General features: G+C 39.8%; 1 protein-coding gene across 3 annotated transcripts in view; it reads right to left on the bottom strand.

Moving 5' to 3' along the window:
* AP2B1 (adaptor related protein complex 2 subunit beta 1) overlaps positions 1-14913 on the bottom strand; it is a 127822-nt gene that overhangs the window by 49159 nt on the left and 63750 nt on the right. For all 3 annotated transcript variants that reach the window (XM_082707326.1, XM_082707328.1, XM_082707327.1), the window contains exon 14: positions 10157-10349. In XM_082707326.1, coding sequence (XP_082563452.1) covers positions 10157-10349 — 193 coding nt within the window. The remainder of the gene's footprint in view (positions 1-10156; positions 10350-14913) is intronic.

Here is a 14913-nt window from a genome sequence, read left to right as displayed (position 1 = left end):
ACCCCCAGAGGTAGTGACTTAATTGTTCTGGCGTGGAGCCTGGGCATCAAAATTTTGAAAAGCTCTCCTATGTGATTTTAGCATTTAGATAAGCTTTAAAACTAATGCCTTAGATAATTAACTAATGTTTGGAATCAGGAAAGATTTACCTGTTTGAAAATTACTTTGGAGCTAACTCCTGAATAAGAAAGCTAGACCTTAATAAGGAAGAAGAGGATGCATCATGTCTCATTCAACCTAATGCTTTAATCTGCTTTGACTTTCTGGTGGGCTGACCCCTCCTTCCCTCCACCATTCTCCTCCCTTCTGGCCGGGCTTACAATCCAAACTTAAAAGAGATGGAATTCTGTATGGACCTGATTGACACTCAGTGGCAAGGACCAACACACCAGAAGAGAAACAGCAGTTTTATCCAATATGCTAGATTCAATAAAAGGCATTGAGAAAAGGCACTTGCTGGTGGGGTTACTTCCAAAGGAAATAAAGCCCATGTACAGCCCTTATTTTCTTAGATTTCATTCTTATCTTTGAGTATTATATGAACATTATCTTAGCTGGATAAGATCTGAATGTACTCTCCCCGCCATGCTGCTTGTCAATTTTATTCAAAAACATGAAAGAAACTGAAAAGCAATCCCAATAGTCCCATGTTTATGTTTAGTATGTCAGCTACAACTCAGCTTCAACACAGAATCAAGAACTCTGATCTTGAGATAGGATCCAAAGGCCATTAAGAGACACGTAGACAAAAATATAAAGGTTCACCTAACTGTGCTGTTATGTCCAGAGAGCAGAGGGAAAGGACAATTTCAACACATGTTTTCTACCGAGCAAAATTGTAACTTATTCAGACTTCATTCAGCATCTTTCCTTTTGACTAAAGAAGGTCCTGAGGGAGGTTATTATCCTCCTCCTCTCAGAAAATCTGATAAGTGTGATAGCACAGTGATGGGCAAAAGTGAGTAATGAAGAGATATCAGCAAAGATAGGAGCCAGGGACCCAGGGAGCAGCCCCTCCTGTCCACAGTGACAAGCAGGATGATGCACATGGTAGTCAAGAAAAGAAGAAAGCCGCAAGGCGCAATAAAGCACAGAAAAGTTCACATGCTGGCCCGAACGAGCCATTAACCATGTTGGTTCAGTTGCTGGTATTATCTGGAGCCAGACAAGATGCATCTGCCCAGTCACACTTATCACATAGAGTATAAAATCAGCCAAATGAGGACCTGTAAAAATTGGGGGTATCTATTACACAGTGAGCTGGTGGGAGCCGAGTGGAAAGGGCTAGGTGTGCAGGGCATGGCTTTAATCTCCATCTTAGGTGTCCAGCTACTATTGTGTTTTAAGTGTCTCCTGGAGTTAACCACTTCCCACTGTTCCCAGGATTACCTTTTAAAAAGCTGCCATTTTCTAGGGGGGTTTGGGGGGTAGGAAAGGAATAAATGAGACAAGATGGGATCGGGAGGGAGACAAACCACAAGAGACTCTTAATCTCACGAAACAAACTGAGGGTTGCCGGGGGGAGAGGGTGTACGGAGAGGATGGTTGGGTTATGGACATTGGGGAGGGTATGGGCTATGGTGAGTGCTGGGAAGTGTGTAAGCCTGATGATTCACAGACCTGTACCCCTGGAGCTAATAATACACTATATGTTAATAAAAAGTTTTTTTTAAAAAAGCTGCCATTTTCTCCATAAAGGAAATAACGTCAGGATAGAGGAAGACAAAGAAAGGCAAAGTGCCGATTTCAGCACAAGAATATTTCAAATGCTGAAAACTGAGCAGAATTTTCCTAAAGGTGTACAGCTGATGCCCACATCCAAATGGTGGCATGGTTAGTGGTATATAAGCCATAGTGGTTTGGTTCCCCTAATCCCCAATCTAAATCATAGTAGTTATAGTTATTAAATGGCACTGATATTAATACTAACATTTGGCTACTGCCAAAGAGTGGCTACTTTATCATCTCTGAAGTAGTGCTGAATTAGGCTTGGTTCAGGTTGTGTCCTTGCAGTGTTAATCAAGTAAACGGATGGAAAGCAATGATTTCATGGTGACTTACAGTAATTTACAGGTTAAAGGGATTTCATCACAGTTACGTGATCTCTGAGACGGAGCCAGGTTGAGTCAAAAGTTTAAGCTCAGTCAACCCACAGCTCTAGTTCAGCTAGATACCAAAAGGAAACACCCTCATCCAATGGCAATATACTACAATAACAGAAATACAGAAGGAGAACTCATGAGTAAGGTTCTAGAAGGCAACAAATCCACCTGACTCCAAGAAGTCTTTTATAGGAGTATCCAAATGAGATGGCCACTAAATAGACCAAAAGAAAAAAACATCCCATAATGATCACAATGGCTGATTTTGCTTGGTTAGCCCCCTTCAGGTATAGACCTCTGATCAGTCCAAAATAGACCTACTTTCTTCTAAACCTACAGTGCTGAGTATCTGAAAACATTCTCTTAATTAGGGGTGCAGATCTTAAGCTCAGAAATTTCTCTGCTTCTATCTAGTGTTACTACCTTTTTCATGTGATGCTTTTCAGAATGTATTTAATTAAAGGGAGCCTAAAGCAATGTTTCCGGTCATATAGCTTACTGACAGTTCTCTTATTCAGAAGTCAAAATAGAATGGTGTAAAAATAGTTTACAGCAATTGCCATGATAAACGATGAAATTGAGACCAAAATCCTACTGGGGTCAAAAACATCATTCTGTGTTTTTTCTATTAGGATTTTATATTTTAGAAGGCACATACCATCATTTAGGTAAAAATGTAATTTTCAGCTGTCTGGCTACAAACATTAATTTGATCTTCAAAAAGCTATTCAGAAAAGCATCATAAAATATAACTAATTAAATTGGTGAAAAGAATCTGTAACCATGCAAAAACTATTAAAACTAATGGCTAAGAATGGACTTGATATGAAACAGTATGAGTTGAGATCATATAAAATCATCCAAAGCCTCCCTGGCTTAATAGAAAAAAAGGCTTATATCAACAGAAAAGTAGGGGGATGTAAAAGAATACTTCCTGAGATGGGACAGGGGAAGAATGTGTCACTACTGGTCTCTTTGGTCTGAAAGAATCCCATGATGAATATGGTAAAAGTCCACAGGAGAAGCTATGCATCCTGTTTAATTTTCTTTTGCAATACTTACTACCTGACTCTTTAGTTGTTATCTCTCTTTCCTCTACTAGAACACAAGCTTGCAAGGGCTAGTCACAACTATATTCCCAGTACACAGAATAAAATCTGATATAGAATTAGCACTCAAATATTGATTCAGTGAATGGATGTTCTATTAACCATACAAGCAGGGATACTGGCAATATTACTTCTCAGGGAGGTAATTTGGAAATGAATCATTTTATTGGAGAAAATTATCACAAAATGGACAGAAGTCTGATGAAACCATTTCATCAACTGGCCTAGCGCATTGTATTGGCCCTGACATTTCTAACACACAGGAACAGAACCAGTTAGGGAAAAAAGGGACCCAACCCCCAGCCCAAGTCCTTTTTAGAGAAGAAATGTATTACTGTCTGAACAGTTCTGATAGCAAGTCTTCCACAGCAGAATGCCCTGTGCATCATTTACCGGCTCTGAAAGCACTGGTGTGTTTTGTATCACAGCTCACCATGAATATGGTAAGGAATCTGACAAACAGATGAGAAGATCTGATATGATTTCATGGCTCTACTTACAAGAGGCTAAGATGAACAATCTTGTTCCTTTTGTTGCAAGATAGATGTATGAACTTATCCAGTCCTTCTTTTCACGAATGAATACACTTCTAGCCTTTCTCAAATGTTCCTAGGCTTCCTAGTGGCAAATCAGCCCAAACTCATATACCCAGAGCACCCGGGAGGTACAGTGAGAAGAGGCAGAGGGCAAACAAGCTTTGTGTTCTGGCTTAAGCATTCATGCACTTTTATAGTCTAATCCTTAACACAGCAGTGTTTCGTCGATGTTGACTTTGCTTACCATCACGTAAGAATGATATTGCAAGATGGATGAGCCGAATTTATTCTGCAGCTACAAATGCCTCCTGCACTTTGCTGTGCACTCCAGACACTTTGTACCCCGCCTGAGCAGGACCAATGTGAAGTGAGACTGGACTCTATTCTAGAAGATGACAATAACAAACTGGAGGAATCTCAGGAGAGTCCTGGGTTCAAATATTGATTCTGAGATTGCCTTGCTATGCCACCTTTAGTTTCCTGTTTTGAAATGGGGCCCAATATAATTTCCCTGTAGAATTATTTTGGGGATTAGAAATTATAAAAGTTCTAAGCACAGGAAACTAGAATGGCAACAGAAACTCAGTATTGGGTAATTATTCCCCCAAACTGTCTGATAAAAAGACAGTGGTACAGAAGCCACATTAACGAATTTACCAGGCAAAACTGGGCTGTAATTCACAAACACTTCTTCCAACACCACCAACTCTAAAACTTAAGCTCTTTAATCATTACAAATCTTTTTCAGAGGAAGAAACAGGAAGATGCAAAATGAGTATGTAGTAGTTTAGTCCTATGGGCTAAAAAAAACTAAGATTATTACTAAAATAGTACCTGACTTAAAACTTCTGAAAAGTAAAAATAAAAATCTGCAAGAAACAGGGTGGGAGGGTGCACTTATCATGACCAACACTGAGAAATGCAGAGAATTGCTGGATCACTATATTGTACACCTGACATTAACACTGTACGTTAATTATATTGGGGGAAAAAAACAAATAGAGTGGGAGGATTTGAAAAACATACACTGCATTTAGGGCAAGGCAGTTTCTCCTCTAGCCCACACTATTCCAGCTGGGTACACTGAAAGGACATTTTTCTGGCTGGAAAACCTCTGTCAGCAAAGAGAAAGGGCACTCTGGATAATGCTTCCTTTCCGGTCTGGATGTACAATAGCACCATTTATCTAAATAGAAGAATGCACAGCACCTTGGGTGAACAAAAGGCTATAATTTAGCCAAGGCCTTGCTGACAGCCTGAAAATAAAGGTGACCAAAAATAAAAAAAAAAAAAAATCAAGATTCAATTATTACTTTAGTGAAATCTCACAGATGTCAGAGTTAGTAGGAAATGGTCTATTTTTACAACATGTATGCAGGAGACATACACATGGGCCTCAGGTCACCTCCCACACTACACCAAACCAGGATCTGCACCATCAGTAAAGTCACACTACCCAGAATGAGCACTTTCTCAGATTCCATATCAGAGGCAACAAAAGACCTACACAACATTTCTCAAACTACGAAACAAAAAGACTGAAGCAACTTTTTAAGCCTACATTTAGACAGTACACTGTCCTGCTTCACATGTAGAACCCATCAACCATGTAAATTTTACTACATTCAACCTACATCAAAGTGACAGTTAAGTTTAGAGTAACAGAAGGAGGAAAATATCCACAGAGTTCAAGCAAAAGAGAATACACTAAGGCAGGTAGAAACTACAAACAGGGATATTTCAGTAAGGAGACTTTTGAAAAGAATATGGAGAAATCCATTTTGATTTGAGTCTTGTGATGAAAAAGCATTCCACTTAAAAAATCTGAATCTCTTCCTAAATCAATGATTTTCAAAGGTGCCTGCCTCTAAGATAAGTAAGAATCAACTAGGAAGCATGGAGTGTGTGTATTTTCTTTACATCACACCAATATCTCCCTCCACTCACTTTTCTTTGTTTAAAAATCACAGCTCTTATGGATCACTATTATTGATGGAAGAAGGATGGTGTCTTCAGGTATGTTGTGGCAAACAGTAATAATGATAAAGTAAATAAATTAACAGATAAGTACTTCCTTAATGACAATTCTAGAAAAAGCCTCAATTCACTAAATCTTAAAATTCTGCAACAGTGAAAGAAGGTAAATAAGATCTAATGTAAGGATCACCAGAACATGAAAAGACAAGAATAGCTCCCTAGGGAATTTTCAAGTTTTAAGACAAAAGTACAGAGGGGCAACTGGGTGGTTTGTTGGTTAAGCGTTCAACTCTTGATTTTGGCTCAGGTCAAAATCAAAATCAAAGGACTATGAGATTGAGCCCCATGCTGGGCTCTGCACTGAGCACGGAGCCTGCTTAGGATTCTCTCTCTCCCTCTGCCCCTCTTCTCCACCCTGTGCACACACTCTCTCTTAAAAAAAAAAAAAAAAAAAAAAAAAAAAAATTTCAGTCTCCAATTATACAAAGTGAGCAAAGGTGAAAAGAACCCTGGGACTGAGCAACTACATCTAAATTGGTCAAATTCAACTTTTGGTCAATTTCTGGTTGGCTGGACTACCTCACTGCAAAATATAATAAAAATGTCCTGGGGAGGGGCACCTGGGTGGCTCAGTGGGTTAAGCCGCTGCCTTCGGCTCAGGTCATGATCTCAGGGTCCTGGGATCGAGTCCCACATCGGGCTCTCTGCTCGGCGGGGAGCCTGCTTCCCTTCCTCTCTCTCTCTGCCTGCCTCTCTGTCTACTTGTGATCTCTCTCTGTCAAATAAATAAATAAAAAATCTTAAAAAAAAAAAAAATGTCCTGGGGAGACGGGGAAGGAGCCGAGGTAGTCAGAGAGGCCTGTTTTTGTAGAAGGTACTGAAGAGGCTCACCTGAGTATAATTCTTCAGTAGAAATCATTGCCTTGGCTTAGAGATGAATTTTTAACATCTCTACCGAACTCCATTTGGAACTTCATTTGGCTCAATGTTCTGAACCTTGGATGCAAAATTAAAATAACCTGGCTATCTTTCCAAAATATCAATGTCTAGGTCCTGTCTCCCAGAAATTCTGTTTAACTGCTCTAGGACTGGGCCCAAACACTGACAGCTTGTTTTTCTGTGTGTGTGTGTGTGTGTGTGTGTGTGTGTGTGTGTGAGGGAGAGAGAGAGAGAGAGAGAAAGAGAGAGAGAGAGAGAGACAAGAGTCGGGATAGGGGCAAGGGGAGAGGGAAAGGGAGAAAACCTCAAGCTGACTTCCCAGTGAGTGTGGAGCCTAGACGCAGGGGTCCACCTCATGACCCTGAGATCTTGACCTGTGCCAAAACCAAGATTCAGACACTTAACTGACTGAGCCACCCAGGCGCCCTGATAGCTTTTAAAAAAAAACTATGGTACTAATGTGAAACTAACTATGCAGCTGGAGCTGAGAACCCCAAAAGCTTAAATAAAAGGTCTGTAGCTGCCATACTTCATAAGCAGCATGCCACTGGCCCCTGTGGGTAGGTTCCCTTAGACAGCAATGATAAAAGCAGCAGTGACCACACAGAGACCTTGCGGCCCACCCTTCTGAAGTGAACACTGCAGTAACCTGAGTGCTCCATGCCAGATGAGCACGTAACTCTAACCCAGGCCAAATTTTACATCGGGGTCTGGGTGAAAAGCTACCACTCCCAGCAACACTATTCTTCCTAGCCAGTAAAAGAAGGCCCTTTCCTTCTTTCATTACTATCCAAAAATAATTTTAGGAGTTTCTTGCCCTCCCTCAATTTGGGGCAGAAGAGAACCCCTCTTACCAGGAGTGTGTTTACTGCTAAGTCAGGAGAAAAAGGCATCTGGGTTTACCAACAGCTATGGGTCAAGCACCACACTGAAGTGGTTCACAGTGGTCCCAGAAATTGTACAGTTTTATGCAAAATATGGCCCACGGAGCCAGGAGCTTGTTAGAAATGCACTACTCGGTCTCATCTCACACCAACTAAATCAGAGTCTGCCTTACACAAGTTCTCCAGGAGATACATAGGATTTATACAGACTTACATTATAGTTTGAGAAGCACTGCCGTAAGGAAAAGATTCACTCAAGAAACAGCACTATCTATACAGATTAAGTAAAAACTCTGAGGACTACTTCCTTCTTTAGATAATTTACAAAACAACAATAAAAGCATTTTAAAACGGCACAGTCTACAGCTGCCTTGGAAACTCACCTTCCGTGCAGCCAGATTTAGGCTTTCCTTGTGATGTTCTCTTAAAAGGATCTTAGTTCTCTGAGTGAATATATATTTAACTCCGTACAGATCCAAAGCAAAGAGTGCCTTTACTGATTTTGATATCTGAGATATATTTGTACCATAGAATAAGCTGAAAACTGTATGACTTTTCTAGGGCTGTAACACCAAGTATACCATTTTGAATCCTGAAGTCAGGAAGAGGTAAAATACAGAGTTACATCAGAACATTACTGGGCCTCCATAGCAAAAAGGCTGTGTGATATTTACAAATCCAAATGGGAAAACAATGTACTCCCCACCCCCAAAAGAACATCCTTTACAAAAAGAAATAAAAAGGCCCATGTGTGATTCTGGCTACCACAACCTAAAAATTTAACATTTTTTTTCCTATTTGAAGTAGCACTTGTGGGAATTTTAACAGATGAGTAGATAGTTAAACAAAATATAAGGAAGAAAACTCATGGGCATTAAGGGCCAGCAATTGCTAATACAAAGCCACACGGAAATATCACGTCCCTTTCTTTCCATGCTAAAGTGGGTCAAGAAATAAGAGTGTAAAATCCAGACAACATTAAAATACAGGGCCTCTTTCTTCCCTCCCTCCTTCAAGCTTAATTTCTTTGTCATTTTTAGGTTCATGTTGTCAGCCACCAGGTAAATTAATAAATAGGGTTGTTAAGGCATAAACTGGAGTTGAGGAGGATGTAACATTTAACTTGTGGGTGATGTGTCAACAGAACAGGAAGAGCTATTTCAAAGGTTACATGGAATGTCTGGGAGAATTCATTAAAATTTCAGTATTCACTTTTTAGTCTCCTGAGAGATTCCACAGATCCTTCTGAGTCGACAGGGAGGCTGTGTAGCCAAGCAGAATGATCATATGAGGAAACTATTCTTACATAATTGGTCAAATCCACTCATTAAAGATATGAATATAAAAAGCAGATGCTTCCATTCCCAATAAAGATAATAAGCGCTACCTGCATCCCTATGAGCTGGTGTCTATGGCTTGGTTAGTGTACAGACTCCAAAAGCAGTGACTTTCCATTAGTAAAATGCACAATTCACAGAGATATGACTGTAACCCTATTTTCTTAAAACCTCTGCCAGCCAAGAATTAAATGTACCTGTATTGGCTGGCATAAATCCCAGACATAATGCTCCTCCTAACACAGAAGAGAAAAGGCTGGTGTGTGTAGCAGAAAATGAGGCTGTTTCATTTATGTAATCTCTGAGAACATATTTTCCTATCTATGGCATGTCTTCCAATTTCTGATATTGGGAAGTAAGTTTGTTGGCGTCTTTGCAGACAAACATGTATAAGTGTCTAGCTAAAAGAGCTCCTCTAATTCCACCACAATTGGTTTGTAGAGAGCCATATGTTGTGACATATAATATATACACATATACAGATATGTGTGTGTGTGTGTGTGTGTATACATACACACAAATAAATAAAACTTATACATAAGTTATTTTTATGGCCTTCTCTACACAGATGGAAGGTCATCCTTAATATTTCTCATTTATCTTGTATAGCAACGAAAACTAATTTTAGTTCCTATTGGTGGCACATATTCACAGATACTCTGGACTTTGGAGCCTTTTATTATTAGAATCCTGGAAGCTAATTAAATTGGAAGTATGGGTAGGAGGAAGAAGGGGGACAAATAGAACCAATCAAGCAGTACTCCCCAACTGTAATAAAGGTTCATTTTTTACACAAATGGTTCATAGGGCTGCCTCAAAACCTTTCAGAATTGGGGCATAAATCAATAAAATATAAAAAAGGCAAAGATTTGAAAGCCTCAAGATAGGATGATCTCTATGAGGTCATTTAAATGCTGTTCAGGGAAGAAGGAATTATAGGGGCTATCCAGAGTTAATAAGCAAGAGGAATAAGCAGCTCTGGAAAGAACACTAAATATTAAGATTGCTGAACAACAGGTTGGCTAAATATCGAAAGTTCTATTCAGAGGCAGGACAACAAAACAATCCCGCATAGTTACAAACATGCCCCATAACAATTAATTAATTGACAATATCAAGTAATTCCAGGAAGACAAAAAATCCTGTCCTTTATCACAGGACATTGTTCTGCTCATCAAGGAAAGGTCTAGTTCTAAAAAGCTGAATAATCTAAAGCTCTTTAGCTATAAAGAATTTAAAATCATGAAAGAAAGAAGGAAGAAAGATACTTACCAAACTATCTAGTCCTCCTCCCAAGAGATCCACTGCTCCCATCTGCATGGAGGACACCTGTGGCACATTGACTGGGGGACCGAGGTCAAGGTTTAAAAGGTCTCCTAGAAGGTCACCTTGAGAGGGGATGACCTGAGGCTGTTCCAGGTTCGTGGCAGTGGTGGTGCCAACAGGGCTGTCACCTGCATCAGTGCTGCAGTGACATACACAAGGAAGGGGAAAGGAAAAGTCAGTTTTATCCAGGACATAATAACAAGGCGTAAGTGAATAACAGATCTGTAAGACACAGGAGGAGGGGGCACCTGGGTGGCTCAGTGGGTTAAAGCCTCTGCCTTCAGTTCAGATCATGATCTCAGGGTCCTGGGATCCAGCCCCGTGTTGGGCTCTTTGCTCAGTGGGGAGCCTGCTTCCCTTCCTCTCTTTCTCTGCCTGCCTCTCTGCCTACTTGTGATCTCTGTCTCTCTAATAAATAAATAAAATCTTAAAAAAAAAAAAAAAGACAGGAGAGAAAACAAAAACAAAAAATAAAACTTATCTTTTTAGCAGTATTATTTTTTAAAAGATTTTATTTTTAAATAATCTCTATACCCAATGTGGGGCTCAAACTCACAACACTGAAATGAAGAGTTGTATGCTCTACCGACTGAGCCTGCCAGGCCCCTCAAAAAAACTATTTCATAATCATCTGCTCATGAATAGGAAGAGATGACTGCGATTCTTATCTTTATCAAAATATGGGTACTAAAATGAAAATAAATGTATACTATATAGCCTCAGCAGTCAGTTTTAACTGAGCACCTAAACTATGATGGAGCACCCTAATGAGAACCTTAGGGCCATATTTTTAAAAAAGGAAATGTATTTCGTTTGTCCTCAAATAATTTAAACAACAAAAAGCAGCATTTACAAAATGACTGCAAAGCACATTCACCATGTAATACAACAGCAGAAATGAGTACTATAGGAGTGTCTGCAAACTGACAGGATATAGCTGAGAAACAGAACAAGTCAGGTAGAGCTGATTCTAAAAGCTTCTGAGACTGGTTTTATGACTAGATTTTGAAGAAAAGCACAGCTATGAGGAAATAACAGGGAGAGACTTTCCCTAAAGGAACGGATGGTTTGTGCCAAGGCAAAGAAATGAACAATGTGACATTAGGAGTGGTGAAAAATTTATATCAGCAGGAACAGAAACCGGGATTAAGATTTTAGGAAAGAGAAGATGATGGGCGCCTGGGTGGGTCAGTCATTAAGCATCTGCCTTTAGCTCAGGTCATGATCCCAGGGTCCTGGGATCGAGCCCTGCATTGGGCTCCCTGCTCAGCGGGAAGTCTGCTTCTCCCTCTCCCACTGCCCCTGCCTGTGTTCCCTTTCTCACTGTGTCTCTATCAAATAAGTAAAATCTTTGAAAAGAGAAGATGCGAGAGAGAAAACTGAAAACTAGCCTGGGGAGTTAATTTTTATGATAGGCAATGCAGAATCACTTTGATTTGTTGAACCAAGAACTAAAAATAACATTACAAAAACATTACTCTAGCAGCTGTGTGTCAAAAGGACTGAAGTTGGAAGAATGAGTATGGAGATCGGCTAAACTGCTACTGCCACTGCACAGAAAAATAAAAAGTGGTGAGTTCCAAGAGATAACAGATGTTGTAGGGTCAACTGGGCAGCTGTGTGAGGAAAAAAAATGAGCCTTGACTCTTGTACCTCACAAAATAAAAATGAAAGAGACAAAGCCAACTAAGTGTGAAGGGAAAAACCTAGGAGAGTACCTTGATGGCCTTGGAGAAGACAAAAGCTTCTACAGAAAACACTACGTATTAAAGGAAAAAAATGATTATCTGGACTTCACTGAAACTGAGAGCATCATTTCTTTAAATAACACCATCTAGAGAGAACAAAATAAAGTATATTTCACAGACTACAAAAAGATGCTCACAACGCATGTATCTGACAAGACATGTACCAAAAATCACATAAAATATTCATATAAATCATTCAATTATTATATAAAGAATTCCTACAATGAAAAAGAGAACCCATTAAAAAATAAGGAGAAGATCTGGCATGTCACAAAACAGAATCTACTAGCAGTCTATACACCTGAAGAGGGACTTAAGCTGTCTCTACTCAACAGGAAAATGCAAATGAAAACTAGAGCAAGAATCCATCACGTATCTGCCAGGATGGCAAAAATGGACATGACTGACAACCCCAAGTGCCCACCAGCATGTGGATCACCTAGAACTCATAGACTGCTGGACGTGCACACTGGTACGATCTCTTGGGAAAACTGGCAGCGTCTCCTATAGCTACATATACATCTATTCTGTGACCCAGCAATTCCAATCCTAGTTGTACACACAAGAGAAGTAAATATGTAAGTTTAAGACATACACAAGAATATTCATAGCAGTTTTATCCTTAAGAGCCCCAAAATGAAAGCAATGCAAAGGTACATCAACAAAAGATAGAAGTAAATTGTGGTATATTCAGGCAATGAAATACTATACACCAATAAAAAGAAATAGAATTGATTTCTATTGTGTTCAAGAATAAGCAAAACTATAGTGACAGAAGTCAAAACAATGCGGGCGCCTGGATGCTCAGTGCTAAGTGGGTTGAGCCTTCAGCTCAAGTCATGGTCTCAAGGTTCTGGGATCAAGCCCTGCACCAGGCTCTCTGCTCAGTGGAGAGCCTGCTTCCCCCTCTCCCTCTGCCTGCTTCTCTGCCTACTTGTGATCTCTCTCTCTCTGTCAAATAAATAAATAAAATCTTTAAATAAATAAATAAAAGAGGTCAAAACAATGGTTATCTTTGGAGAGTGGGTATTAACAGCAAAGGGGCATAAAGAATCTTCTGGGTGCTGTAAATATCTGATCAATGCAGTTATGATTATATATATATGGAAAAACCTACTGGGCTATACATTAAAGGTTAGTGCACTATTAAGATTATTATAAATGATAATCAATTTAAAAAGTGGAGGAGGGAAGGGAGAGGGGAAAATCCTACAAAGAAAATTCTACGTTCAGATGGTTTCACTGTGAATTCTTCCAAACATTTAAGAACAAAGTTAAACCAATCTTAGACACTAATTTTAAGAGAAGAGAGAATGACAATTAAGAAAATCCCATGGTAAACTTCTGGGAAATAACTGCATAATTGTCACCAAAGCAAAATTTTTAAAAAGGTGAGGTTTTGCTAAAGTAGACAACTATTTACCATCTTATCCCCTGCCCCAGAGCAGCTGACAAGTTTTAGTAAGCGATAGCCAACTAAAAACCACCTTTTCCTTTCCCAAGTGATTTTAGAAGATTGTTAAGTAAGCATTTTTAGATCTCTAGAAGAGTCAGAATAAAGTTTTACAGTGTAACTGTATTAATGTTAGCGGCACAGCACTTTTTTTTTTAAGATTTTATTTATTTATCTGACAGAGAGAGACACAGCGAGAGAGGGAACACAAGCAGGGGGACTGGGAGAAGGAGAAGCAGAAGCAGGCTTCCCACAGAGCAGGGAGCCAGATTCGAGGCTCGATCCCAGGACCCTGGGGTCATGACCTGAGCCCAAGGCAGTCACTTAAAGACTGAGCCCCCAGGTGCCCTGGCATAGCACTTCTTAACTGAATGCTGCAGAACAGAGGTAGGTAATGTCAGTACTATTATGGATATGCCATTTGCAGCAACCAATCATCCCAGTTTATTTCAAAAGGGATTTTTATGCATTTGTGTTTCCCTTAAAAAGACAATACAAGTACATGGGGTGCCTGGGTGGCTCAGTGGGTTAAAGCCTCTGCCTTCAGCTCAGGTCATGATCTCAGGGTCCTGGGATCGAGCCCCTCATAGGGCTCTCTGCTCAGCAGGGAGCCTGCTCGCCCCCCCCTTTTTAAAAATATTTATTTATTTATTTGACAGAGATCACAAGTAGGCATAGAGAGAGGAGGAAGCAGGCTCCCTGCTGAGCAAAGAGTCCGATGTGAGGTTCAATCCCAGGACCCTGGGATCATGATCTAAGCCAAAGGCAGAGGCTTTAACCCACTGAGCCACCCAGGCACCCCCCCGCCTTTGCCTGCCTCTCTGCCTACTTGTGATCTCTGTCAAATAAATAAATAAAATCTAAAAAAAAAAAAAAAAAAAAAAAGACAATACAAGTACAAATGCAAACACACACACAGATTATCTAAAAAGAAACTACATAAGGGATTGTGAAGGTAACAAATTATAAAGAGACTATGAATCAGATAAAGACCTTATGTAAGAGACTGTTTCTTTTTAGTTGAAATACTAGTCCTTTTCTTGTGTTCTAGAAAGGGTTGTTTTTATTGATTGATTTCGTTTGCTTCCCCCCTCTGAGGATCAAAAGTTATCATGAGAAAGGTAATATAAATGGTCTATAAATATGGTTACAGAGGCAAGTTAAAAAGAAAATCTGTACTCGGTGCCTGGGTGGCTCAGTGGTTAAAGCCTCCGCCTTCAGCTCAGGTCATGACTCCTTAATCTGTTCTGTTTTTTTTTTTTTGGTCTCTATTTCATTTATTTCTACTCTAATCTTTACTACTTCCTTCCTTCTACCAGCTTTGTGCTTTCTTCTTTCTCTAGTTCCTTTAGATATAAGATAAGGTTGCGATTTTACTTGCTTCCTGAGTTGGCCCCAGGAAGGTACTGCTATAATCTTCCCTCTTAGAACAGCACTGCTGCATCCCAATTCTATCTAAATGCTCTCATCAGAAAACACAGGGTGAATGAATGGATAAAAAA

Source organism: Mustela nivalis (assembly GCF_964662115.1).
Source record: "Mustela nivalis genome assembly, chromosome: 17".
In the NCBI taxonomy this organism is placed as follows: Eukaryota; Metazoa; Chordata; class Mammalia; order Carnivora; family Mustelidae; genus Mustela; species Mustela nivalis.
The sequence above is the reverse complement of the archived record's forward strand: the minus strand, read 5'-3'. Positions and strand labels throughout refer to the sequence as shown.